Below are 26,800 nucleotides of genomic sequence, written 5' to 3'. Positions count from 1 at the left end.
TCCCTGAATAATCTGGGGGAAAATTCACACTTGTTGCCTGGTTAGTGAGAGTAGGAAGGGAGTTTTAGAGCAGCCTCTCTCAGTGGCTGCCGTAGAGGCAGAAAAATGTGATACCTTTCCTTATCACGTTGGCTAAGGTCACATATGACCTAAGGGTCATAGCCAACACTCCTATAGCAAAACACTGGTTAACAAGAGAAAAACACAACAAATTTATTTAATCCAAGTTTTATGTGACATGGCAGCCTTCAGAAATGAAGACTCAAATATGCAGGTAAAACTGTCTGTTTTTATGCTTATGTTTGACAAAGAATAGAAGAATGGACAGCCATGTAGAAAGGTGATTGGACAAACAGGTGCGATGTAGTGGTAATAAACTGAAGAAACCTGCAAGGCCTGTCTGTTCAGGTCTTTCTTGGTCTTTCTGTGTAGCTTTCCTTCTTCCTGGGCATGGGGCAGGACCCTTACTGAAGGAGGGTCTTACGATATAGAGAGGATGGGGAAGGTTGGAATAATATTTCTGGGTTTTACAGCTTACTTTGGAGAAGAGGGGAGCCAGAAGCAGGAAGGCAGGAAAAGATCAGAGACCTTGGTTCTGAGGCTGCTTCTGAGGCCTTCTAATCTCTCTTAGTTTAAAGTACTCAGCATGCTAAAGCACCATACTTTGGGGTATCATGTTCTAAGCCCTAACACCGCTCATACCTAGGACTTAGCTTAAGGCTTTGCTCATTGGCATATAGTAGTAGAACTTATTTGAGAAGAATGCTATGGCCTGGTGGAGATGTTATCACTGACACATGCCAGTGTGTAGACCAGCTTTTAGGGACCATTGATTGGTATTTTCTCTGTAGAGATAAAAGGGTAATAAACTGCCCTGGTGATTGAAATGGGTGCTACTAGCAATAGACCTATCCTATTTCAGCATGGGCTTGTCTGAAGGGAGTATTTTAACAGAGAGAGTACAATAAGCAAACTCCGGTTTTTCCTAGGCAGACTTTCACATTTCGCCTTATTTTTTATATACGTATTTAAATGAACACAAAAAACCATATCAAAACCTAACATCGGTTTTTGTGAACCTAGCTTGATTTGGAGCTCAAATTCTATCAGCAGGATCTGTTTCTTCTGGATTGAGGCTCTACGTGGTAGATCACAGCAATTTCAAACTCATCCGGTTCCTGTAAGTTAGTACAGGTGATCAAGGAGCTAAAATACATGCATTGGGTTATACTAGATTCCCCCTGAAACCCAGCTATAAGGGCAGATTAACCTCAATAATTGGGCTAAGAGTGGGATGTTATAGTTCTACAAAGGGAAAGACAGCTTAGATGTTTGGCATTAAAAACATTAGATGACTACCTACAGTGAGTATGTGTTGACTGAATTTCTCCACTTGAAATATATCTACAGTGACCAAATATAACAAAACTTGAGGGACGGCGTTGTCTCAAAGAAGACTAAAGAAAGGCCATATCTCCTACTGCAAACTCAATGACATAATGTTTTAAACGACACAGTAAGAAGGCACTAGGCATTGAGCCAGCTTGCCTAAGCAAGAAGAAATTCTGAAGGATCTCTTTCACCTGCAAGTTGGAGAAATGAGAATTGGGGATGAGAGAAGAAATGGGTAGATCCCCAGTTAGGGTCCATTTTTCCTCAAAGAACAGCCATTCTTCACTTCTAACTGGCGGGCGGAATGGGGTCAAGATCTGAGAATGAGATTCCATAGCAGGAAATTCACAAGAGTATAACATAGGAACGACCAGGCGCAGTGGCTCACAGCTGTAATCCCAGCACTTTGGGAGGCTGAGGCGGGCGGATCACGAGGTCAGGAGTTTGAGACCAGCCTGACCAACATGGTGAAACCCCGTCTCTATTAAAAGTAGAAAAATGAGTTGGGTGTGGTGGCGGGCACCTGTAATCCCAGCTACTCAGGAGGCTGAGGCAGGAGAATCGCTGGAACCCAGGAGGTGGAGGTTGCAGTGAGCCAAGATTGTGCCACTGCACTCCAGCCTGGATGGCAAAGCGAGACTCCATCTCAAAACAAAACGTAGGAACCAGCTTTGCTACTGGAATCCAAAGTCAAATGTACAAAGAAAAATACATTATTATAAATAGAGGGCCTTGGGCCATAGAACATTAGACTGATTTGTTTTCTCAACAGGGAAGTTGATTCATTCCAAGACTGGGGATTATTCTGACAAGCCTGGTGAGTTGGCCATCTTGAAATAATGGTTAATACTTTTTTTTTTTTTTAAGCACTTCCTACATGCCCAGCACTGTTCTAAGCCCTTTACCTCCATCTACTCATTTACATTCTCACAACAACCTATGAGGTAGATACTATTGATATTTTTGTTCTACAGAGAAGGAATACAATGTACAGAGTTTAAATGACTTCAAGTCACTGCTGGTGAGTGTTAGAGCTGACATTCAAACCCAGATGACAAGCTGGCAACTGAATCCATGAGTTTCACCTAGATCTAGATGATGCCTTATTGCCTTTCTATACTCTATTACAGGGAAAGTATGCAAAAACAAAGTTCTTAAAGATTCTAAACAAATTTGAACTTGTATAATATAATTTGAGTTTTGTTGTTTCTGTAGAAGTATGATTAAGAAAAAAAACAAAATTGTCTTGAAAGCAGAGGAGGACTATGCTTTGTCTGGATCCTTAGGAAATAGCCTCACTAAAGTGGCAAAAGAGCTGCAGCTCTCAGGGAAACAGTGAGCAGAGTATGAGGTGTTTAGAATCCCAGTGGCTCATTGAGAAAAGTCACTAGGGATGCAGACTGCAGTCATCAACCCAGGTCTTTTTGGAATGGTGTGTGAGAGGGCTATTAACTTGTGCATAAGTTTTTAATCTGTTCAAGCAAATATAAAAGCCTTAGGCGGAGCATGGTGACTTAATGCCTGTAATCCTAGCACTTTGGAAGACTGAGGAGGCCAGGAGTTCAAGACTGGCCTGGGCAACAAAGCCAGACCCCATCTCTAAAAAGAATTTAATTAGCCAGGCATGGTGTTACGTGCCTATAGTCCCAACTACTTGCAAGACAGAGGTGGAAGGATCGCTTGAGCTCAGCAGTGAGCTCCAACCTAGGTGACAGAGAAAGACCCTGTCTCTTTAAAGCAAAACAAAAGCAAAACTTAAGTTTTGAAGTTTACTATATACCCACCTAGGGATATTTTGGAGCTGATACTAATATATTAACTTACATTTTAAAGTTGATGCATTATGAAAATTACACTTGAGCTGATTAATAATACATATAAAAGGCAAACAGCTATCTTAGTATACTTGCTTTTTTATGCATTATGTTTAAGATGATGTGTCATAAAAATGTAATAATTTTAAACATTTAAAATCTTCCTAATGTGGAAATAAAGCACAAGATACACAGATAAGATATTTTCTTAAGTGGGAAAATATAGGCACAAATATAAGTAACACTGATTGAAATGGAATCCAAATGGGGTCACTCATCTATTCCACATTTTGTAATAAAATGGTACAGGTCTCTAAAATTAAACTCGATAACAAATTAAGTTTAAAAAAAAGAATCAGCACAAAATCTACTACAGTGTTCTACTAATAGATCTAAAGTTTCAATTTCCAAGCTAATGAGAATTAGTGTTGGTTATTTTTTCAATTCAGAAAATCCTGTACAGACATAATTAGTTACGTTTCAATTTGTGTACCATGGCGACATTTAGCTCTCTCACCTAGCAGTGTCTGGGACATAGAAGAAGCTTAATAAATACTTATTAATGTTGAACACATTATCAAGACTCAACAGAAAATTATTTGATGGGGAATCAAAATTGCACTTTGAAAAAGAGGTGGCTTGTTCAACAATATCTGCAGGCATGTTACTAAGGTGTTTGAATATTTTTGGAAGTTAAAGATGGCTTTGCTATTTTTTGAGACAGGGTCTCACTTTGTCGCCCACGCTGGAGTCCTGAGTAGTTAGGACTACAGGCATGCACCACCACACCTGGCTAATTTTTGTATTTTTTGTAGAGATGGGGTTTTGCCATGTTGCCCAGTATGGTCTCAAACTCTTGGGCCCAAAGGATCCACCCACTTCGGCCTCCCAAAGTGCTGGGATTTCAGGCATGAGCCACCACACCCGGTGAGCAATTCTTGACTCAGTAACAAGCTGACAGAGAACAAGTTCCTTTCTGAATAAAGATAAGAGTTTCATCTAAATAGAAAAAGAGTCTATCAGTTAACAGGAGGATCTATATGCTATATAAAATCAGCCCTTTCTTGGTATTGTTAATATATTGTGGTGTGAAATATGAAAAGTGTATGATATTGTGTGAAGAATGTTTCAAGTTTAGACACACATTTTCCTTTTTCCTTAGCAACTAGGCAAGCTGGAAGTAGCAGCTGAGGATAAGGTCTAGCAAATGGAAAAACTTCAAGGGAGAAGTTATTTTACTCAACTTAATGTTCATGAGAATTTTGGAAACAGGCAATGTTTGAGATTCAAATAAATGTTATCTATATAATGGCAAATCTTGAATATTTTAACTTGTTTTGCAAAAAGCTCTATATTCCGGCACCAACATGGTATTGTGGGGGAAAAAAGTTGAGAATTAAGATGCAGGCCAGTCTTTGCTCTACTACTGAAACTGATACATGACCTTGCGCAAGTTAGTTACCCTTTTTGAGGGTCACTTTTCTCATCTGGCCATACTCTACTATGTGTGGTTTCCCAGACTTGGGGGAAATGAAGAAGATTTTCTTTTATTCCCAATTAACAAAAGTAATTATCATGAATATTTGTTGAATTTTATGTTTTTCTGTACCTATATAAATTTTCATCTTTAACCTATTAATGTGATTTACATTAACAGGCTTTTGAAAAAAAAATATTGAATTAACTTTGCCTTCTTGGAATAAATCCAGTTTAGTCATGTGCAGTCTTTTTTTTTAACACAGTGTTGGCATCAGTTTATGAATATTTTGTTTGGAATTTTTACATCTATAGTCATGAGTAAGATTGGGTTATAATTTTCCCATGTATATTTTCCTATTTCCTGAAAAAGTTTGAATAAGATTATTGTTTTTGAACTCACTTATAAAACTATCTGGTCTTCTGGGGATTTTTTTGTAGGAAGAGTTTTTAAAGGTACTCATTATATTTCTTTAACAGTTATTAAATCATTCAGTTATTGTATTTCTTCTAAGTTTTTATCATTCATATGTGTTGAGAAATTTGTCTCTTTTTCTTGCTTTCAAATTAATTGGTGTAAAGAATTCATAGTATATAATTTTATCTTTTAGATATCTGCTACATCCATAGCATCTACTTAATTTTTTTTTTTTTTAAGAGGCAGGGTCTCCCTGTGTTGTCCGGGCTGGTCTCAAACTCCTGGGCTCAAGTGATCTGCCAGCCTTGGCCTCCCAAAGTGCTGGAGTTACAGGCATGAGCCACCGCACTCAGCCTACCTTTTTCTTATAATGTTTATTCATACCTTTTTTCATCCTCACCAAGATTTGCTCATTTTATTAATCGTTTCAAAGAACCAATGGATAGCCTTGTTCATATTCTTCTATTTTGTTTCATCTTTCATTTCTTTCTTTCTTTCTTTCTTTTTTTTGAGACAGAGTCTTGCTCTGTTGCCCTGGCTGGAGTGCAGTGGCACGATCACAGCTCACTGCAAACTTCACCTCCCAGGTTCAAGTGATTCTCCTGCCTCAGCCTCCTGAGTAGCTGGGATTACAGGCATGTGCCACCCGACTAATTTTAGTATTTTTAGTAGAGACAGGTTTCACCGTGTTGGTCAGGCTGGTGTCGAACTCCTGACCTCGTGATCCACCCACCTCTGTCTCCCAAAGTGCTGGAATTACAGGCCTGAGCCACCACTCTCAGCCCATTTCTTTCTTCTTTTTTTTTTTTTTAATATGTTCTTTACTTTGGGTTGATTCTGCTGTTAATTTGATAAAGTTGTAATTAGGATGCTTAGTTTATTAATTTTAGCATTTCTTCTTTCCTTGTAGGACTTTTTTATAGTTGCTTTCCCGAAACTACAGGTTTTGATAAATAGTATCTTTTTCATTTTTTATTTCTAACATTTTGTAATTTCCATTAAGATTTCTTCTTGGACCATGGATTATTTTTTTTTTCCAGGCATTTTTTTTTTTTAATTATACTTTAAGTTCTAGGGTACATGTGCACATTGTGCAGGTTAGTTGCATATGTATACATGTGCCATGCTGGTGCGCTGCACCCACTAAATCGTCATCTAGCATTAGGTATATCTCCCAATGCTATCCCTCCCCCATCTCCCCACCCCACAACAGTCCCCAGAGTGTGATATTCCTCTTCCTGTGTCCATGTGATCTCATTGTTCAATTCCCACCTATGAGTGAGAATATGTGGTGTTTGGTTTTTTGTTCTTGCGATAGTTTACTGACAATGATTTCCAATCTCATCCATGTCCCTACAAAGGACAGGAACTCATCATTTTTTATGGCTGCATAGTATTCCATGGTGTATATATGCCACATTTTCTTAATCCATTCTATCATTGTTGGACATTTGGGTTGGTTCCAAGTCTTTGCTATTGTGAATAATGCCGCAATAAACATACGTGTGCATGTGTCTTTATAGCAGCATGATTTATAGTCCTTTGGGTATATACCCAGTAAAGGGATGGCTGGGTCAAATGGTATTTCTAGTTCTAGATCCCTGAGGAATCGCCACACCGACTTCCACAATGGTTGAACTAGTTTACAGTCCCACCAACAGTGTAAAAGTGTTCCTATTTCTCCACATCCTCTCCAGCACCTGTTGTTTCCTGACTTTTTAATGATCGCCATTCTAACTGGTGTGAGATGGTATCTCATTGTGGTTTTGATTTGCATTTCTCTGATGGCCAGTGATGATGAGCATTTTTTCATGTGTCTTTTGGCTGCATAAATGTCTTTTGAGAAGTGTCTGTTCATGTCCTTTGCCCACTTTTTGATGGGGTTGTTTTTTTCTTGTAAATTTGTTTGAGTTCATTGTAGATTCTGGATATTAGCCCTTTGTCAGATGAGTAGGTTGCAAAAATTTTCTCCCATTCTGTAGGTTGCCTGTTCACTTTGATGGTGGTTTCTTTTGCTGTGCAGAAGCTCTTTAGTTTAATTAGATCCCATTTGTCAATTTTGGCTTTTGTTGCCATTGCTTTTGGTGTTTTAGACATGAAGTCCTTGCCCATGCCTATGTCCTGAATGGTATTGCCTAGGTTTTCTTCTAGGGTTTTTATGGTTTTAGGTCTGACATGTAAGTCTTTAATCCATCTTGAATTGATTTTTGTATAAGGTGTAAGGAAGGAATCCAGTTTCAGCTTTCTACATATGGCTAGCCAGTTTTCCCAGCACCATTTATTACATAGGGAATCCTTTCCCCATTGCTTGTTTTTGTCAGGTTTGTCAAAGATCAGATAGTTGTAGATATGTGGGATTATTTCTGAGCGCTCTGTTCTGTTCCACTGGTCTATATCTATCTCCGTTTTGGTACCAGTACCATGCTGTTTTGGTTACTGTAGCCTTGTAGGATAGTTTGAAGTCAGGTAGCGTGATGCCTCCAGCTTTGTTCTTTTGGCTTAGGATTGACTTGGCAATGTGGGCTCTTTTTTGGTTCCATATGAACTTTAAAGTAGTTTTTTCCAATTTTGTGAAGAAAGTCATTGGTAGCTTGATGGGGATGGCATTGAATCTATAAATTACCTTGGGCAATATGGCCATTTTCACGATATTGATTCTTCCTACCCATGAGCATGGAATGTTCTTCCATTTCTTTGTGTCCTCTTTTATTTCATTGAGCAGTGGTTCGTAGTTCTCCTTGAAGTGGTCCTTCACATCCCTTGTAAGTTGGATTCCTAGGTATTTTATTCTCTTTGAAGCAATTGTGAATGGGAGTTCACTCATGATTTGGCTCTCTGTTTGTCTGTTATTGGTGTATAAGAATGCTTGTGATTTTTATACATTGATTTTGTATCCTGAGAGTTTGCTGAAGTTGCTTATCAGCTTAAGGAGATTTTGGGCTGAGACAGTGGGGTTTTCTAGATATACAATCATGTCATCTGCAAACAGGGACAATTTGACTTCCTCTTTTCCTAATTGAATACCCTTTATTTCCTTCTCCTGCCTAATTGCCCTGGCCTGAACTCCAACACTATGTTGAATAGGAGTGGTGAGAGAGGGCATTCCTGTCTTGTGCCAGTTTTCAAAGGGAATGCTTCCAGTTTTTGCCCATTCAGTATGGTATTGGCTGTGGGTTTGTCATAGATAGCTCTTATTATTTTGAGATATGTCCCATCAATACCTAATGTATTGAGAGTTTTTAACATGAAGCGTTGTTGAATTTTGTCAAAGACCTTTTCTGCATCTATTGAGATAATCATGTGATTTTTGTCTTTGGTTCTGTTTATATGCTGGATTACATTTATTGATTTGTGTATGTTGAACCAGCCTTGCATCCCAGGGATGAAGCCCACTTGATCATGGTGGATAAGCTTTTTGATGTGCTGCTGGATTCAGTTTGCCAGTATTTTATTGAGGATTTTTGCATCAATGTTCATGAAGGATATTGGTCTAAAATTCTCTTTTTTGGTTGTGTCTCTGCCAGGCTTTGGTATCAGGATGATGCTGGCCTCATAACATGAGTTAGGGAGGATTCCCTCTTTTTCTATTGATTGGAATAGTTTCAGAAGGAATGGTACCAGCTCCTCCTTGTACCTCTGGTGGAATTCGGCTGTGAATCCATCTGGTCCTGGGCTTTTTTTTGTTGGTAAGCTATTGATTATTGCCACAATTTGAGAGCTTGTTATTGGTCTATTCAGAGATTCAACTTCTTCCTGGTTTAGTGTTGGGAGGGTGTACGTGTCGAGGAATTTATCCATTTCTTCTAGATTTTCTAGTTTATTTGCGTAGAGGTGTTTGTAGTATTCTCTGATGGTAGTTTGTATTTCTGTGGGATTGGTGGTGATATCCCCTTTATCATTTTTTATTGCGTCTATTTGATTCTTCTCTCTTTTCTTCTTTATTAGTCTTGCTAGCGGTCTATCAATTTTGTTGATCTTTTCAAAAAACCAGCTCCTGGATTCATTAATTTTTGAAGGGTTTTTTGTGTCTCTATTTCCTTCAGTTCTGCTCTGATCTTAGTTATTTCTTGCCTTCTGCTAGCTTTTGAATGTGTTTGCTCTTGCTTTTCTAGTTCTTTTAATTGTGATGTTAGGGTGTCAATTTTGGATCTTTCCTGCTTTCTCTTGTGGGCGTTTAGTGCTGTAAATTTCCCTCTACACACTGCTTTGAATGTGTCCCAGAGATTCTGGTATGTTGTGTCTTTGTTCTTGTTGGTTTCAAAGAACATCTTTATTTCTGCCTTCATTTCGTTATGTACCCAGTAGTCATTCAGGAGCAGGTTGTTCAGTGTCCATGTAGTTGAGTGGTTTTGAGTGAGTTTCTTAATCCTGCGTTCTAGTTTGGTTGCACTGTGGTCTGAGAGACAGTTTGTTATAATTTCTGTTCTTTTACATTTGCTGAGGAGTGCTTTACTTCCAAGTATGTGGTCAATTTTGGAATAGGTGTGGTGTGGTGCTGAAAAAAATGTATATTCTGTTGATTTGGGGTGGAGAGTTCTGTAGATGTCTATTAGGTCTGCTTGGTGCAGAGCTGAGTTCAATTCCTGGATATCCTTGTTAACTTTCTGTCTCGTTGATCTGTCTAATGTTGACAGTGGGGTGTTAAAGTCTCCCATTATTATTGTGTGGGAGTCTAAGTCTCTTTGTAGGTCACTCAGGACTTGCTTTATGAATCTGGGTGCTTCTGTATTGGGTGCATATATATTTAGGATAGTTAGTTCTTCTTGTTGAATTGATCCCTTTACCATTATGTAATGGCCTTCTTTGTCTCTTTTGATCTTTGTTGGTTTAAAGTCTGTTTTATCTGAGACTAGGATTGCAATCCCTGCCTTTTTTTGTTTTCCATTTGCTTGGTAGATCTTCCTCCATCCCTTTATTTTGAGCCTATGTGTGTTTCTGCATGTGAGATGGGTTTCCTGAATACAGCACACTGATGGGTCTTGACTCTTTATCCAATTTGCCAGTCTGTGCCTTTTAATTGGAGCATTTAGCCCATTTACATTTAAAGTTAATATTGTCATGTGTGAATTTGGTCCTGTCATTATGATGTTAGCTGGTTATTTTGCTCGTTAGTTGATGCAGTTTCTTCCTAGCCTTGATGGCCTTTACATTTTGGCATGTTTTTGCAGTGTATGCCACATTTTCTTAATCTAGTCTATCATTGTTGGACATTTGGGTTGGTTCCAAGTCTTTGCTATTGTGAATAGTGCCGCAATAAACATACATGTGCATGTGTCTTTATAGCAGCATGACTTATAATCCTTTGGGTATATACTCAGTAATGGGATGGCTGGGTCAAATGGTATTTCTAGTTCTAGATCCCTGAGGAATCGCCACACCAACTTCCACAATGGTTGAACTAGTTTACAGTCCCAGCAACAGAGTAAAAGTGTTCCTATTTCTCCACATCCTCTCCAGCACCTGGGTTGTTTCCTGACTTTTTAATGATTGCCATTCTAACTGGTGTGAGATGGTATCTCATTGTGGTTTTGATTTGCATTTCTCTGATGGCCAGTGATGGTGAGCATTTTTTCATGTGTTTTTTGGCTGCATAAATGTCTTCTTTTGAGAAGTGTCTGTTCATATCCTTCGCCCACTTTTTGATGGGGTTGTTTGTTTTTTTTCTTGTAAATTTGTTTGAGTTCATTGTAGATTCTGGATATTAGCCCTTTGTCAGATGAGTAGGTGGCAAAAATTTTCTCCTATTCTGTAGGTTGCCTGTTCACTTTGATGGTGGTTTCTTTTACTGTGCAGAAGCTCTTTAGTTTAATTAGATCCCATTTGTCAATTTTGGCTTTTGTTGCCATTGCTTTTGGTGTTTTAGACATGAAGTCCTTGCCCATGCCTATGTCCTGAATGGTATTGCCTAGGTTTTCTTCTAGGGTTTTTATGGTTTTAGGTCTAACATGTAAGTCTTTAATCCATCTTGAATTAATTTTTGTATAAGGTGTAAGGAAGGGATCCAGTTTCAGCTTTCTACATATGGCTAGCCAGTTTTCCCAGCACCATTTATTACATAGGGAATCGTTTCCCCATTGCTTGTTTTTGTCAGGTTTGTCAAAGATCAGATGGTTGTAGATATGTGGGATTATTTCTGAGGGCTCTGTTCTGTTCCACTGGTCTATATCTATCTCCGTTTTGGTACCAGTACCATGCTGTTTTGGTTACTGTAGCCTTGTAGGATAGTTTGAAGTCAGGTAGCGTGATGCCTCTAGCTTTGTTCTTTTGGCTTAGGATTGACTTGGCAATGTGGGCTCTTTTTTGGTTCCATATGAACTTTAAAGTAGTTTTTTCCAATTTTGTGAAGAAAGTCATTGGTAGCTTGATGGGGATGGCATTGAATCTATAAATTACCTTGGGCAATATGGCCATTTTCACAATATTGATTCTTCCTACCCATGAGCATGGAATGTTCTTCCATTTCTTTGTGTCCTCTTTTATTTCATTGAGCAGTGGTTTGTAGTTCTCCTTGAAGAGGTCCTTCACATCCCTTGTAAGTTGGATTCCTAGGTATTTTATTCTCTTTGAAGCAATTGTGAATGGGAGTTCACTCATGATTTGGCTCTCTGTTTGTCTGTTATTGGTGTATAAGAGTGCTTGTGATGTTTGCACATTGATTTTGTATCTTGAGACTTTGCTGCAGTTGCTTATCAGCTTAAGGAGATTTTGGGCTGAGACAGTGGGGTTTTCTAGATATACAATCATGTCATCTGCAAACAGGGACAATTTGACTTCCTCTTTTCCTAATTGAATGCCCTTTGTTTCCTTCTCCTGCCTGATTGCCCTGGCCAGAACTTCTAACAAACACTATGTTGAATAGGAGTGGTGAGAGGACATTCCTGTCTTGTGCCAGTTTTCAAAGGGAATGCTTCCAGTTTTTGTCCATTCAGTATGATATTGGCTGTGGGTTTGTCAGAGATATCCTACCATCCCCTAATTTGGGTTGATCTCATTGGTGTCTTGATTGCCTGTCTCTCTTCTTGGAATTGATCTGTGTTCCTCATCTCCCAGGCTCTGCTTGACCCCCTCATAGGCCTGCTGTGTTCTGTTGCCACCCAAATCCAGAGGAAAAAGACATCTAAGTCCTCACTGCTGTTGTCTACCAGATAACTCTGACTTCAGGCAAGCAGCTGAACCCACCTTGGACTCCGTCTGTTTCTGTGACACCAGGGGTTACACTGGATCATCTCTAGGGTCTCCTAGAATTTGGAAACTCCTCTAGGAACCAAGGAGCCTCTTCCTTGTCTGTCTCCACCCATCCATCTTTTTTCTGACTGTTTCAAGCTAATAATCATGAATGCAAAGTGCTGTGACATGCAGGTAGAACTCCATCCATTTCAAAAGAAAAACATGTAAAGGTAAGAGCACTTTATTCTTATTTGAACCACACTGTATTGTATTGTTCGTTACCGAGTGTGAAGGTAGTATCTTCAGAGTCTTGTTTTATGCCTTTGTAGCTGTGTTGCCAGCATTTGAAGGTAACTCCTCCACATAAGCGGCAGGAAAATGGCCTTTTTTCCCATTCAAAGATCCAAACCACCATCCTTCTTCTTTTTTCTCGTGTATAATCACAATGTCACCTGTGAAAATACAGTTAGACAAATGGGTGTCTGTGATGTGAACACATGCCTCAGCCTGATTGATAAGAGTTTTAAGGAGGTTCTGCTTCAAGGATTTACTTGGTAGTGTCATTTTCTGCACTTGATTCAGATGAAGCCAAATGTATCGAACACCTGTGTATAAAGCAGGCATAATCCAGAGGATACTAAAAAGAGTAAGATAATGAACAACTGAGATATATCATAAAATAATTGCTTAAAGACAGGATTGGCCGGGCGTGGTGGGTGAGACCTGTAATCCCAGCACTTTGGGAGGCCAAGGCGGGTGGATCACAAGGTCAGGAGTTCGAGACCAGCCTGACCAACATGGTGAAACCCCTTCTCTGCTAAAAATACAAAAATTAGCTGGGTGTGGTGGCGCACGCCTGTAATACCAGCTACTCAGGAGGCAGAGGTTGCAGTGAGCTGAGATCATGACACTGCACTCTAGCCTGGGCAACAGCAACAGGGCAAGAGTCTGTCTCAGGAAAAAAAAAAAAAAAAAACAGGATCACAGCCAGGCACGGTGGCTGACAGCTGTAATCCCAGCACTTTGGGAGGCCGCCATGGGCAGATTAGGCAGATTACTTGAGGTCAAGAGGTTTGAGACCAGCCTGGCCAACATGGTGAAACCCCGTCTCTACTAAAAATACAAAAATTAGCCAGGCTTGGTGGCACACGCCTGTAGTCCCAGCTATTTGGGAGACTGAGGCAGGAGAATCACTTGAATCCAGGAGACGGAGGTTGCAGTGAGCTAAGATCACACCACTGTACTGCAGCCTGGGTGACAGAGTAAGACTCTGCCTCAAAAAAAAGATCACGTTGGATCATATATCCTTATGCTGCCTGGCTCACTTTCTATTATTTCTATGTAGCTGATGGATTGTCACCAAACTCTTTCTTGGTGTCCGTACTTTGAGGGTTTCACATGCTGGTGTTTTTGATTGTTTGGCGTGTTGGCTGCTATAAGTATGTCTCACCAACAGTCTTTTCTTGAGATCAAGACAATGTCTCTGCATTATACCTGATTTCACAGGCCAAAAGTTTAACTCACAGCTTTGCACAGAAATGTAACTAACTCCCCATTCAACAACTTAGACAACTTTAATTAATACAACATCAATTTGGAGACAATATTTTTTAAAGCAATGATTCAAATAAAGAGAATTCCATAGAGAATTGGACAAGAAACATGGCTCTTGTCATAAAAGTAGAAAGATCTGCCCCCTTCAGGATCCAAGAGCTACTTTTTCTTTGGCATCATTCTGAGGTGATTTTTCAGTCTTCCTTTCACTCTTTTCCTCAGCAACTTTCTTTCTAAGACAAAGGAGACTATTAACTCCTTTTCTATTTTATTTTCTTAGTCATAAATCACTATTCTTAAAGGAGATCATTCTCGGTCTCTAAGTTCTCCCTCTAATGGGTTCTCTCGGGTCAGTAAATTGACATAATCTATTAACAAGAATTCAAACAAATAATGATTTCAAATTGTATTGCCAGCTTCCCTAAGCCTCCAACGTCGTTTCATTTAAAGAAACTGCTTAGAATATAAAGTATAAGTAGGCTTTGCAACCAACAGAGAACTGAAAACAAGATAATCAATTTATTGTGAATGATGTAACTTAAATGCCGCATCCATGGGTTCTAGGTGGCATCTGGGAAGTATGTCTTTTATTCACATAGGAAGAAAAGTAATTGCCTGGAGAGATATGACTGGCAAATGCTGCAAAGGAAACACCCAATAAATAGCAAATGTGTGGTGTCCCTGTCGTTTGGCTACAAAATGTATCTTGATTTTCCATTGGCTCTGGGAGCCGTGTCCTTGTCGTGGATAATATTCTTTCTCCCATAACGTTACTCTTTCTCACTAACCCTTCCGTTTCCAGATCTCTCTCTGCATTAGCGCTAACATTCAAACATGGTTTCTAACTGGACACATAAAGAAGGTTGAGGCTGGAGACTTTCTTCTTTAATAATGTTGTGGTTTACATTATAAAGCCACTACATAATACCTTTCCATGTTAAGTAAAACTCTGTGACACAAAGAAGGGGGTCTTACTCTTTAGACTGGCTGTAAAAAGCTTTTCTGAGAAGTAAGTGAGATCAGCACTAAGCTGGGAGTCAGCTGACCTAGGTTCTAGAATTTGCACTCACTTACTTACACTAAGTTGAGAGAGGAAGTCACTTCACATTCCTGAATGTCTAGCTTCTAAAAAATAAAAAGGCGGGGTACACCTCTAATCACTTTCCATCACTGACATTCTACCCTAGTGTGCACTGTGATTAGGAGCATGACTGTGTTTCCAAGTTCAAATCCTGTGTTGCCACAGCCTGTGACATTAGCCAAAGCACCTAACCTTCCTGTGTATCAGTCTCCTCTGCTATGAAATGGGAATACCAATAAAACCCTCCAAGGGTTTCATGAATATTAAATTGGACAATAGGCCTGCAACAATGTCTGACACACAGTAAACAGAATAAGCGTTAGCTATTATCATTATGCGAGCCTTTGTTTTAGATGTGCTTATCTTTCAAGAAGGGTGAACTGATTTGAGATGGTAGTAACTCTTAAGGCTGCCACACTAAGACAGGGTTTTATTCATGCTAAGAATCTCAATATGGGAAGGCAATTAAAATATTTGAGAATGATTCTTACCCTTTTCCAAATTCAACTCATCATCTTGCCTGGCTTGAAAAGAATATAAGGCCTTGCAAAGTCTGCTGCTGAGCTGGGCTGCACCAGGGGCTGAAATAGATAAAGCTGTAATTACTATGCTGTGTTAGCAGGCAAATGAATATGAGCTGAAGCTCTTTGGTTATTTAACCGGGTGATGCAGAGTTTCAATATATTACATTTTTCTCAAAAGGAAAGTTTGTAATTTTATATAATGTTCATTCCTTGATTCAATAACCATTTATGATGCACTTTCTATAGGTATGGACTGCATATGTTATATAACCAAAAACTATATTATAATACATGAAATAGCAAGTCTAGAGAAAAACATCATTGTATAATAATAGTAATTGCATGCATGTTTTGGAAAACATTCACCAGTTTTGCCATTCAGGTATAAATACGGGATATTTGGGGCATGTGCATGTTATCATCATCCCTAGCTGTGTATGGAACTGTTTCTCAAACAATGCAATAGTGACTCCTTAATATATTGTGTGAACCATAATGTCCTGGTTTTACTGAAGTTCTTTTTTTTTTTAACCAATTTCTAATTTAAAAAACTAGATAGTCAAGATTATGGTAATTATACTTGAACACGCAGGGACAGTGACACGTGTGTGTGCTGAAAGATGAAGAGCAGTGTGGTGTGTGGGTGCACGAATGACTGAAGTCAGATGGCTGCTAACAGGAGTTTGTAGGCCATGAGTCCAAGCCCTGGCAAACCACCTGGATCACCATGTGTCTCGCAGAGAGGACAGGCTTCTTATGGGAGTTTGGAGGAGGCTATGGAGACAGAGCAACAAAGCTCCTCACAGTGGTTTAGGTGTGATTATGTGGATGGCAAATAACAGGCCATCTGAATAAGGTGGATGCCAGTCATCTGATATCTGAGGCAACTTCTCATATTATAAGATACTTTCCCAACCCTCTACTCTTCTTAACTTTTTCCCATTTTTACATAAAGCTACAGAGTCTAACAAATTAATCAGTCCCAATGGAAACATAAATTTCCTTAAACAGATACAGGTCAAAGTGGCTCTGAAACTAAAATTTAAATGTAGCAATGTGCCCTGCCAGTAGGACCCAGGCCAAAATGATTGTGGGCATGGGATTACCTGGAGTTGAAGAACCTGGATTGCTCTGCCCACCAGAAGATGCCTTGCTCACAATATTCTCTAATCTCTTCATTAAAAAAGGCCGAGATATTTTCACATAGCTATGAGTATGCTCCTGTTCAAATGACATAAAAAGTCATATTTTATAACACGATTATCATAAACATTCATGAAAATTAACTCTTCTGTAGCTGTTTTCCTCAAATTGTTTTTTTCTGTTTGTTTTTTCTTTTTTCTTTTTTTTTTTTTAGACAGAGTCTTGCCCTGTCACCCAGGCTGGAGTGCAGTGGCATGATCTTGGCTCACTACAACCTCCACCTCCCGGGTTCAAGTGATTCTCCTGCCTCAGCCTCCCCCGTAGCTGGGATTACAGGTGCCCACCACCATGCCTGGCTAATTTTTGTATTCTTAGTAGAGACGGGGTTTCACCGTGTCAGCCAGGCTGCTCTCGAACTCCTGACCTCAGGTGATCCGCCTGCCTTGGCCTCCCAAAGTTCTGGGATTACAGGCATGAGCCACTGCGCCTGGACTGGAAGTTTTTAAACTGAGGGGTATAAATAATTCAAAGATTTCTAAGCCCTACTGTGTTTCAGTTTTGAGTTGAAGCCTTAATATTTTCACAATTACACAATTACTATACTTTATAGCCTGTGTTTCCAATTCTAACCTGTGTCTAGGTCAAATAGTAACATTCATAGCATTACTTTTACAAATACAACTTTAGTTGGCTTAATGCAAGTGAAATGATCACAACCCTGTAAATGATTGAGATTGTTTTCGAGCTCTTGAGCCTTAGAAAACTGTCCCTTCACAAGATGATTACAGTTCCCCCTTCTGATCAGTAATAAAAATAGCTACAAGCATTTCAGAGCTGTACTGATGCATTATCTGCATTAGGCACCATCTTAAACAGATGAGACTAATACATACCACAAAATCTTATAATTTAGGTCTGAATGAATATTAAAATTTCAATTTAATAGAAATTTTACTGTAAAAGCACATCCAAAGGATGAAATTCAGGTATGATGAGAAAGAAGAAATCAAAAGTGTTTTTTAGCTTCTCATAGAAGTTTGGTGTACACAGAATGTATTCAGTTGTGTCTAGCTCTTGTTATTGTGCTCAAAAGAAAAATAAAAACATTTATCTTCTTAACTGCATGAATATTAATGTCACATAGAATTCCTAACACCTTTTTTGCCCTGATGCTACTTTAAGCCACTCCACCCAGCAGGCTCAATCAAGAAATTACAACCAGTCTCCTTAAATGTTACCTTTTCTCTCCACCTGAAGATGGAGTTACTACAAGGATGGCTGGGTTGAGGTCTTTGCTCAAGTTCTGCTAACATTGATGACAGTTTGTAGGAGTTCGCTTCCAAAAGGTCTAGTTTCAAATTGTTCTGTGGATACATCATTTGGCCATGTGAGCAAATTTCTAGTAAATGAGGCACAACTGGATAGGAACATCAGAATAACTTTCAAAATAACAAAGGTTAGAAAAGTACGCATTTAACTCATACAGATATTCACAGAAAATGCCGATGGAAAAAAAAATGGAGGAATAAACTCTTTAAGCAGTCTAGAGGAAGGTTTTAGTTGTTGAGTGTGTCTCATTCTGTACTCTGGGGGTAAACAGGAAACCTTGGTAATATATTAGTATTTTATGGCAATGAAGAGGTTTTACTCAATTTTCTGCTGAGGGACAAGAAAGGGGATAAGTGTTGATTGTAGAAGGTAGATTTTTGGTGGTCTGCGAAGAAGGTGAGCCATCAGTGCTCAATATTGTGAACAGAATTGAATTAACATCAATAGACGCAAATGAAATTGAATGTGAGGTTTGTTTGTTCTTTGATAAGGTGAGGTCTTATATTACCCACAAAGTTTACAGGAATACTTCTGGAAACTGGGAACAATATTCTAGGGCATTTGAGTATAAACATAATAAGTCAAGCTAAAGATACACTCCTAGTCTCTGTCTGTTCTTGATATGACCTTGAACTAAAAACTTTATAATTACCTTGTCAGGCTGGGTCCAGCCAGGGTGAATTAAATAACAGAATCTAAGCATTGGAAGGGTCTTGCTTATCCAGCCCCCTCCTCACCATTATCCCTCTCTCCCCCACACCTCCAGCATGGGAATTCCCAACCCTAATATCCCTGCCAGGGTGTCACAGCCATGGACAGAAGACATCCAATTGATGGAGAAAGTCTCTAATCGTTGGAGGAATCCACTGCATTGTGGGGCAGGCTTACCTAAGACAAAACTAAAAGCTCCCCCATGCTTTCTACCATTAGACCTTCACTTGATAGTCTCATAGAGCACATCTAGTTCCTCTTCTATGTGGCCCTCTTTCTGGTCTCTGAAGACAGTATTTAATCTAAGTGCCTCTAGTTTTCTCAACAATTTTTCTTATGACACTGCTTGTGAACATTCTTGATTCAAATATGGCACTTCAAGGACCAAGATACAATGAAATAAGGAAGAATGTAAATAAAAGTTTCCTCATCCTAGAAACCTTCCGTGGGTGACACAAAATCTACCAGTATCACTAGTTTCTGTCTACCCAGATGCAGAGCATGCGTAATGAAATCATGTGGATATTTGGCATTCATCACTTAAAGGTTCATAGTTGCTCCTTCACCAGATCATAAACATTGAAAGTTCCAGGGTCAGATCCGCTCCCTCCTTGTGTCCTCCACTGTGTGCTTCAGGTGAGAGGACCCAGATGATCCTAATACATGTATGCTGGTAATGACAATGACAAAATTCTGTGCAAGGACAGCCAAAGGAATAAATGTATAACCCAATGGCATCAATAGTTAACTAAACAGTTTGTGCGGTCACAGAAAATGTCCTACAGTCTGTTTTATAATTTCATAAAAACTGTAGCCACGGGTCATTGCAGGTATGTTAGACCTCTGTTACCCAGTGCACACAATGCAGGCTATTTTCTTTTACAAGAAGTGTTAGGCTTGTTTCTGCAACAGCACCTTACTTAAGAAAGCCTATCTATCTAAAAACTAGGTCAGCGATACCTCACTGCATCTGTCTTCTTTCACCAAAGAACTATTGAAATTGCCAATCTGGGTACAATTATCAGGTACCTACCTTCACAAGAAAGTTAGGCTATAAGCAAGAAAAACAAACCGCCCAGATTCCTGTACCTTCAAAACATTGCTAAAAAATTTATCTCCTTAAATGATTCTCAGATTAACCCCAGTCCACTCCTGATCTCTAATCACAGCAGAAACCCATATGTTGCACACTGGTGCTATATATCTGTTCATTTTTATTCCTGTGTAAAATTCATCAGCTTTTTGTTAACTACCCCTTTCACTTCCTCTGAAGTGGCCAAAATGTCCATCAATCCCCACAAATGTCTATGGGGCTAGAGTTCACACACTCAGCACAAAGGCCAGGAGGCCCACCTCCCTGCTTCTTCTACCATCTCCCCACCCCAATTCCCACCCTCAAAGAACTTTGCCCTCAAAGTTGCTCCTAGTTTCCCCAGATTTTGCCTCACCCCAGACTGCCCTCTCCCCTCTGCAACCACGTCTTTCCTTTCTCCTGTTATTCTCCGATAACCCTGAGATCAGCAGAGGGATGAATGGAAAATACCATCTTAATAAAAATTACTAGTTTTTGAGTTCCTCCTGTGAGCATTGTGCTGGTATTTACTAAATAATATTTCACCCTCACAAAAGCCCCATGAGGTAAAGTACCAATATCCCCATTTTGCGGATGAGAAAACTAAAGCTGACCCAGGTCCCTGTAAACAGCAGAGCTAAATCTAAATACAGGCCTTTCTGAATGCAGATCCTTTGTTTCCTGTCACTTTTCTTAACTGGGTTAAAGTGCACATGGTTTCTAGGCCCTTAAAGAACGACTCTGTTTGGAGAATACTATTTTAGACACAATTCTTTTCCTAGGACACCAAAGCAAACATTTCTAGGTAGTTGGATTTTTCCAGATCCCTCAAATGACTTATGAAGCTGACCCTATAAGCTCCCCCACTAGATTGTTCTATGTCATGAGGAAGGAAAGGCAAACAAGGCCAAGTGGACCAGAAACAAGTATTCTAAAAATAACCCTTTTCATCACTACATCTAGGAAATGCACTCTGCAAACATTTACCTCATCCATTAGCGCTGCTGTGTCTTTCTGGCTCTTTGCATCAGAGAAGGAGGAGGTGCTGGAGTACGTTTTAAGCATTCGTTCCAGGCCTGAAAATGAAATCATGTTCTCAGTCACCTTTCACACTGTCTCAGTGGGACACAGCCAGGAGTCGGTCGCTCTCAAAGGGAGCCTAGAAGTGATACCAGTGAGATTTTTTTTTTAAGACGGAGTCTTGCTCTGTCACCCAGGCTGGAGTGCAGTGGCACGATCTCGACTCACTGCAACCTCTGCCTCCCAAGTTCAAACAATTCTCCTCCCTCAGCCTCTTGAGTAGCTGGGATTACAGGTGTATGCCACCATGTCCAGCTAATTTTTGTATTTTCAGTAGAGACACAGTTTCATCATGTTGGCCAAACTGGTCTCCAGCGCCTGACCTTGTGATCCACCCGCCTTGGCTTCCCAAAGTGTTAGGATTATAGGCGTGAGCCACAGCACCCAGCCACCAGTAGGGTTTCTTAAATGGCTGAGGGAGTCTCTGCAGGTAGTTCTTAATAAATTTGACTGAATGATAAATGAACTGTTTGTTTACCTTTCTCTTCACTTAATGAAATTTGAGAAATGCTGGTGCTTAAAGCATCTTGATTGTTATTTTTCCAGATGAGATTTTGAAATTCTTTCAGTCGACCCATTCTAGCAATTGCTAACAGTTACACAATGTTGGCTTCTTCCTCATTATGGTATTCACATCACTAAATATTTTCTATCTTGAATTTGCTCTCTAGTATTCCATTGCAACGAGTTATTGTGGTCCATATAAAGCAAGTTACTATGTAGACATCAGAATCACAAATGTGGAGTCGTTTTTGTCATCCTTGTTGCTTTAGAGCTGCTTCACAGTCTGACATGCCTAACTTCTACGTACAGAATTTAATTTGAAAGGTTTTTACATTGTTTCAAAAGTCAAAAGAAACAAACCAAAAAACTCATCCAAAACTCTCATGCACAGTTGGTTGACCATGTTTTAAACCAAACACATTATCTCTCATTCTAGCCAATTTCAGAAACACAGTTAAAATGCTACATTTCTGAAAATAGTAGTATAATACTTATATAGGTTTCATAAATAGACCAAAATGTGATTTTCCTTTTTTTTTTTTTTTTTGGCTTTCTTTTTTCTTCTACTTTTTTTTTTTTTGGTTCACACAACTGAAGTTTGATATATGGTTCTTTAAATGAGAAGACCCCTGCCAAATAGCAAAAGCAGATTAATCCTAACTCTGAATGAAACCTCTGAGCATCATATGGTCCCTTTTCTGGCCATTCAAAGAGATGGTTACACACCTTCCTTGTCTTTTGAGGCTTTTTCAATGTCTCTCTGAAGTCTCAATAATTTTGGTTTTAGTAAAGACTTTCGTCTCTCTTTATCCATTGCACTGTTAGGATCTTCTTCCTTTAGGAAAAAAGAAGGATGTCTAACAAGGGGGAAGAAGTAAGAGTTGCTATTCCCTGTCCATTCTGATACTTCCACTGGCTGCATTTAATTTTAACTTTATAAAATAAAACAAAATTTTTAAGCAGGATAATCTTTAGTTTTACACACATTGTTCTACCTGTTCGAGACCCGATGAATAAGAAAATATTGTCTTGTTCACAACTTGTAAGTCACATGGCCGAGCACTTTTTAATAGAGCAGATTGTTCTTTGAGGATGGACCCTTGCTATAGCTATTTCATTTTCTTGATAAATCTATTTGTTGTATACTTACTGCTTCCTTATTTACTTTTGTTCAAGTTAGAGTCCTTTAATGGCCCAAATGTAATATCATGTATGTGTTTCAGGCTATGACTGCCTCAGGAGTGGAAGACATTTTGACTGAGTTCTGTGTTGGCTCAGTACTGGGAAGATGTGAGCTAAAACACATATGCTCTTTCCAGAATGGGTTTATGATTTAGTTAGGCCTTGAAGCATAACATTAAAGAAACTAGCAATACAAGACCACATGCATTCACGAATGCTACAGACACCACGAGTGCAGGCAGCTGACAGCTTCGAGGAGGCAAGAAGACGTAACTGTCTAGTCAAGGAAAGATGGCAAAGGGCACTCCAGGCAGGAGAAATGGCGGGAGCAAAGGGCTGGGGGAGGACTGTGGGAAATGTGTCAGGAACAATAAAGACACCTGTTGCATGAGCAAAAAAATAGGGGAAGAAAAAATTGTTCAGGGAGTTGAGGCTAGATTTTAGGGCTGATGTAGGAATTTTATCACATAGGCTATGAGGAATCATTCATGATATCTGAGCTTTCACATGCATTATTTCAAGGATTGAATAAAAAAGAATAGGATGGTAGAGTTGGAGTGAGGAGGTTGCTAAACGTGAGTGTGGCAGAGGGACAGAAACCCATGGAGAAAGAGGGGAAACTAATGACTCAAGGTGGGAGGGGAGGATGCAGGCTTCGCTGATAAGGAAGGAGAAAAATTAGGATCCCGGCTGAGAGATTACCTTTAGATGGAGCTTCACAAACAAGAAGTGTGAGGATTTAGAGCAAAGGGAATAGGCTCTATAAAAACATATACAGATAAAAATATTTTATTTACATATTTTTCATTGCACATTACAAAAGTGTCTTTATATTCTGGGCCAGGTGTGGTGGTTCCCACCTGTTATCCCAGCACTTTGGGAGGCCATGGTGGGTGGATCACTTGAGGTCAGGAGTTCGAGACCAGCCTGGCCAACATGGTGAAACCCTCTGTCTACTAAAAATATAAAAAATTAGCCGGGCGTGGTGGTGTGCACCTGTAATCACAGCTACTTGGGAGGCTGGGGCAGGAGAATCACTTGGACCCGGGAGGCAGAGGTTGCAGTCAGCTGACATTGTGCCACTACACTCCAGCCTGGGCCACAGAGCGAGACTCCGTCTCAAATAAATAAATATTTCTTTATATTATTTATTACATGCAACTCCTACAACTCAATGGTTGGTTTTATTTTCCTCATTTTACCTGTGACACAGATAAAAGAAGGCCCAAGTTGACCCCAAATGCTCTACCACTCCTTCACATGTCATCCCACAGCTGAGGCGCAAGCTGACATCACACCCCCAAGTAAACTCTGACTAAACTGCTAAGACACCTAACTAAAACCATTAGTCCTTCCCTGTTGAAGGAATGCAAATCATAACATAGCTCCCATACCAGTCCAAGGCTTCCCTTGGTTTGTCTGGGGATATCTATTGTTTAAACATGTATTTCCAGGGATAGATTGCTCCTGGGTCAATTTCAGGATGGGGTATATTGCCATCATTTAACTCTTAACATTTGTCCTTCTCTTCTAAAGATTTGTTAGAAAGAAGGTCAGTACTGGAGGAGGCGTATAAAATTACAGATAACAATCTTTTCAACATGGCATTTATGGTAACCTTACAAATATTTTCACCAGGTCACCAAGCCCTCCAAGTTTTGCACTCAGATTGGTCTCTTTGTTGTCCCTGGTCCATGTAAATTTCATAACACTGGATAAAAACCAGCCTACACTTATTGACAATGACTATAAAGTCAGACATTGGGGTGCTTTGCCTTAAAGATGTCAAGAAAATACTATTCACTCATTTTGAGACACAGTCCTTTCTCTTAGACAACAGATTCATGGTTGTGAGTTCTGACACAGTGAAGTTTTATAGAAACCAAAAATTTCCCTGAACATGCCAATAAATGAGAAGTCATCATGGCTGCCTCCTTACACTTTGGTAGAACCCTAGTCAAATTTTCAAGGAGAATAATCCTCATTTTATTGACAAGTTATTTGATAGGGGCATTTTTATTATTCTTTGTAAGAAAATAGATTTATTTTATTGCACATTTTTCCATCTCAGGCCCTGCCTACATTATTTGAAAGAAAAAAAGCGCTTTCCCCATGTAATCAAATCATTTCCACTTCCATTTCTACCTTGTTTCTGCATTGAACAGACATTGATATTGCTAATATACTTCTCCTTTGCCAGGGTAGGAAAAAAAAGACTCAGTAAAAAATAGCTGGTCATTTGCTGCTGTCTGAAGGGTGGGGAAAGGGAAAGCCAATCAGGGTTTACTGCAGTGCCTGATCTAACCACCTCTGCCTTCTACCCTCTTGTTGCCTGATCAGAGGTCCAGGGAGGTCAGCTTTGGCTATACTTCTAATCCTATGGAGGACATGACCAGTGGGCTTGTTCTCCATATCAGAGAAGAGTGACACCCCTAATCTGGAGCTTGAAATCCTGAATAAAATATGGCAGAGGACCCAGGGAAACGCTATCAGAATTCTTTCTGCAGGTTTTGGTAATTAATAATCAGTTCCTAGAACACTACAATTAAGAATATCAAGAGGGGAGCAGAGGCCAAAATCTTTGAGGCTTGACCCAGAAGGACAAATAATTTGCCCCAATATAGCAAAGGGGCAACATGCTTGGGCTCTCACCAGGGACACTGACCAGTTTTCAGCAAAAACACCCACAGAATCACTCAAGTACCCTCAAAATAAGCCTCCGATAATCTGGTCCAAGGTTTTCAAGAGAAGGGACCATGAAAAATACTGATAGTGACTCCCACTTCCTAGAACCCATGCCTTTGGGTGATCTTCCCTCACACCCACCTTTGAGTATGGGCTGCACTTATTGACTTGCTTCTAGCAAATAGAATATGATGAGATTTCACTTCTGAGATTAGTTTACAAGAGATTATAATTTCTTGGGCACTCTGGCTCTGTCTGTCTCGATCACTCATTTTGGGGGGAGTAGGCTGAGACATGGAGAGACCCACATGGCAAGAAAATGATATCTCCAACCAACAGCAGCGAGGACTGGAGGCCTGCCAACAGCCCTGTGAGTCAGCTTGGAAGTGAGTCTTCTGCAGGAAGAGCCTGGAGATGTCTGCAGCCCAACCTGACACCTTGATTGCAGCCTTGGGAGGGGTTCAGAGACACCTGGCTAAGACACAACGGAATTCCTGACCCACATAAACTATGAGATAATACATGTTTGTTTTAAGCCATTATTTTGGTGGGGGTGGGGAGTGGTAATTTGTTGCACAGCAATTTGTGCAGACAAGCAATTTAAGCACCACGTGATATACAGTGATTAATTATAGGTCATTGAAACATGTCTGCCTGGCACTACTTTTATAGAAGACCGAATATGAAGATTCTGTTTAAAACCCTGCTTGACTTTCTTTACTTCTAGAAAATACCAAAGACATGTTTCCATTGTACAGTTTGTAAACTAGAATGCTGAGTTTTTTAAATTTATATGGGTATGAGAAATCATTTTCATTGATAAAACATGATATTTGCTTTCAATTTTTTCAGTGTAAGTCCCTCGGTACCTAAGATTCTCCATTAATGTAACTTTTTTTTTTCCATTTCATACTCACAAAGTAATCCGTTAACAGGAACTCAGATTTGTTTTCTGTAGATAAAATTGCAGTTTCTTCCATTACAGCCTGGATATCTTTTTCAATGTCAATCTTGCTGATGGCACAGTGAATCTGCGTGTGGCACTGCAATGCCAAGGGGAGCAGAATAAGGTTGTCGAAGAAAGGTTTCTGCCCCTTCTCACCAGGCATACCAGAAATGGAGAGATCATCTCTACTCACTGTGGTCAGGGTTTGGCCAAAAAGAGAAATATGTTGGCTGTACTGGTTTAAGTTATTGCATAAAAGTTGAATTCTTTCCTTCTCCAGCTCCAGAATGCTCTGAAAAGAATGAAAATTGGGGTAAGATCAGCCAGTTGTTAAGCAAAACGGAAGTCACTCATCAAACACTGACACACCTGAAGACAGACTGAACAAAGTCTCATGATTAGCCTCTTGACTATGTCATATCCAAACCATAGTGGAGGGAGATTTCCAGGAAGGAATGTGTCTTGGTATCTTAAATCACTCACACACTTTCCCCATGCTCTTTTGACCCAAAAGGCATATAGGCAGATGCTGTGGGTTACCTAAGTTTACGAGGAAGGGGGAGAAAAGAAGAAAAGGAAGCATTTGAGACACAATCATGGATTCCAGAGAATTTCAGTAGAGATGGGGTTTCACCATGTTGGGCAGGCTGGCCTTGAACTCCTGACCTCAGATGGTCTGCCCATCTTGGCCTCCCAAAGTGCTAGGATTACAGGCATGAGCC

General features: G+C 39.7%; 2 protein-coding genes across 16 annotated transcripts in view; one reads left to right on the top strand and one right to left on the bottom strand.

The window, feature by feature from the left end:
- The window catches only part of SPC25 (SPC25 component of NDC80 kinetochore complex), a 61,413-nt gene extending 49,125 nt beyond the window's left edge, over positions 1-12,288 (top strand). The window contains exon 8 of the mRNA XM_016949980.4: positions 12,151-12,288. Coding sequence (XP_016805469.3) covers positions 12,151-12,161 — 11 coding nt within the window. The 3' untranslated portion in view covers positions 12,162-12,288. The remainder of the gene's footprint in view (positions 1-12,150) is intronic.
- Positions 12,289-12,492: 204 nt separating this feature from the next.
- NOSTRIN (nitric oxide synthase trafficking) overlaps positions 12,493-26,800 on the bottom strand; it is a 78,546-nt gene continuing 64,238 nt past the window's right edge. For 12 of the 15 annotated variants that reach the window (XM_054679101.2, XM_054679100.2, XM_054679099.2 and 9 more), the window contains 8 exons: positions 26,272-26,370; positions 26,050-26,175; positions 21,992-22,100; positions 20,669-20,757; positions 17,808-17,933; positions 16,533-16,647; positions 15,394-15,483; positions 12,493-12,719 (listed from right to left, as the gene is read on the bottom strand). In XM_054679101.2, the coding sequence (XP_054535076.1) occupies positions 12,583-12,719; positions 15,394-15,483; positions 16,533-16,647; positions 17,808-17,933; positions 20,669-20,757; positions 21,992-22,100; positions 26,050-26,175; positions 26,272-26,370 (891 nt within the window). In that variant the 3' untranslated portion in view covers positions 12,493-12,582. Of the gene's footprint in view, positions 12,720-15,393; positions 15,484-16,532; positions 16,648-17,807; positions 17,934-20,668; positions 20,758-21,991; positions 22,101-26,049; positions 26,176-26,271; positions 26,371-26,447; positions 26,619-26,800 lie in introns of all 15 variants that reach the window. The other 3 variants (XM_009443641.5, XM_016949976.4, XM_063790547.1) reach the window with 1 other exon arrangement.

This window comes from Pan troglodytes, chromosome 13 (assembly GCF_028858775.2).
Source record: "Pan troglodytes isolate AG18354 chromosome 13, NHGRI_mPanTro3-v2.0_pri, whole genome shotgun sequence".
NCBI classification, from domain to species: domain Eukaryota; kingdom Metazoa; phylum Chordata; class Mammalia; order Primates; family Hominidae; genus Pan; species Pan troglodytes.
Note: the sequence above shows the minus strand (reverse complement) of the source record. Positions and strands in the feature narration are given on the sequence as shown.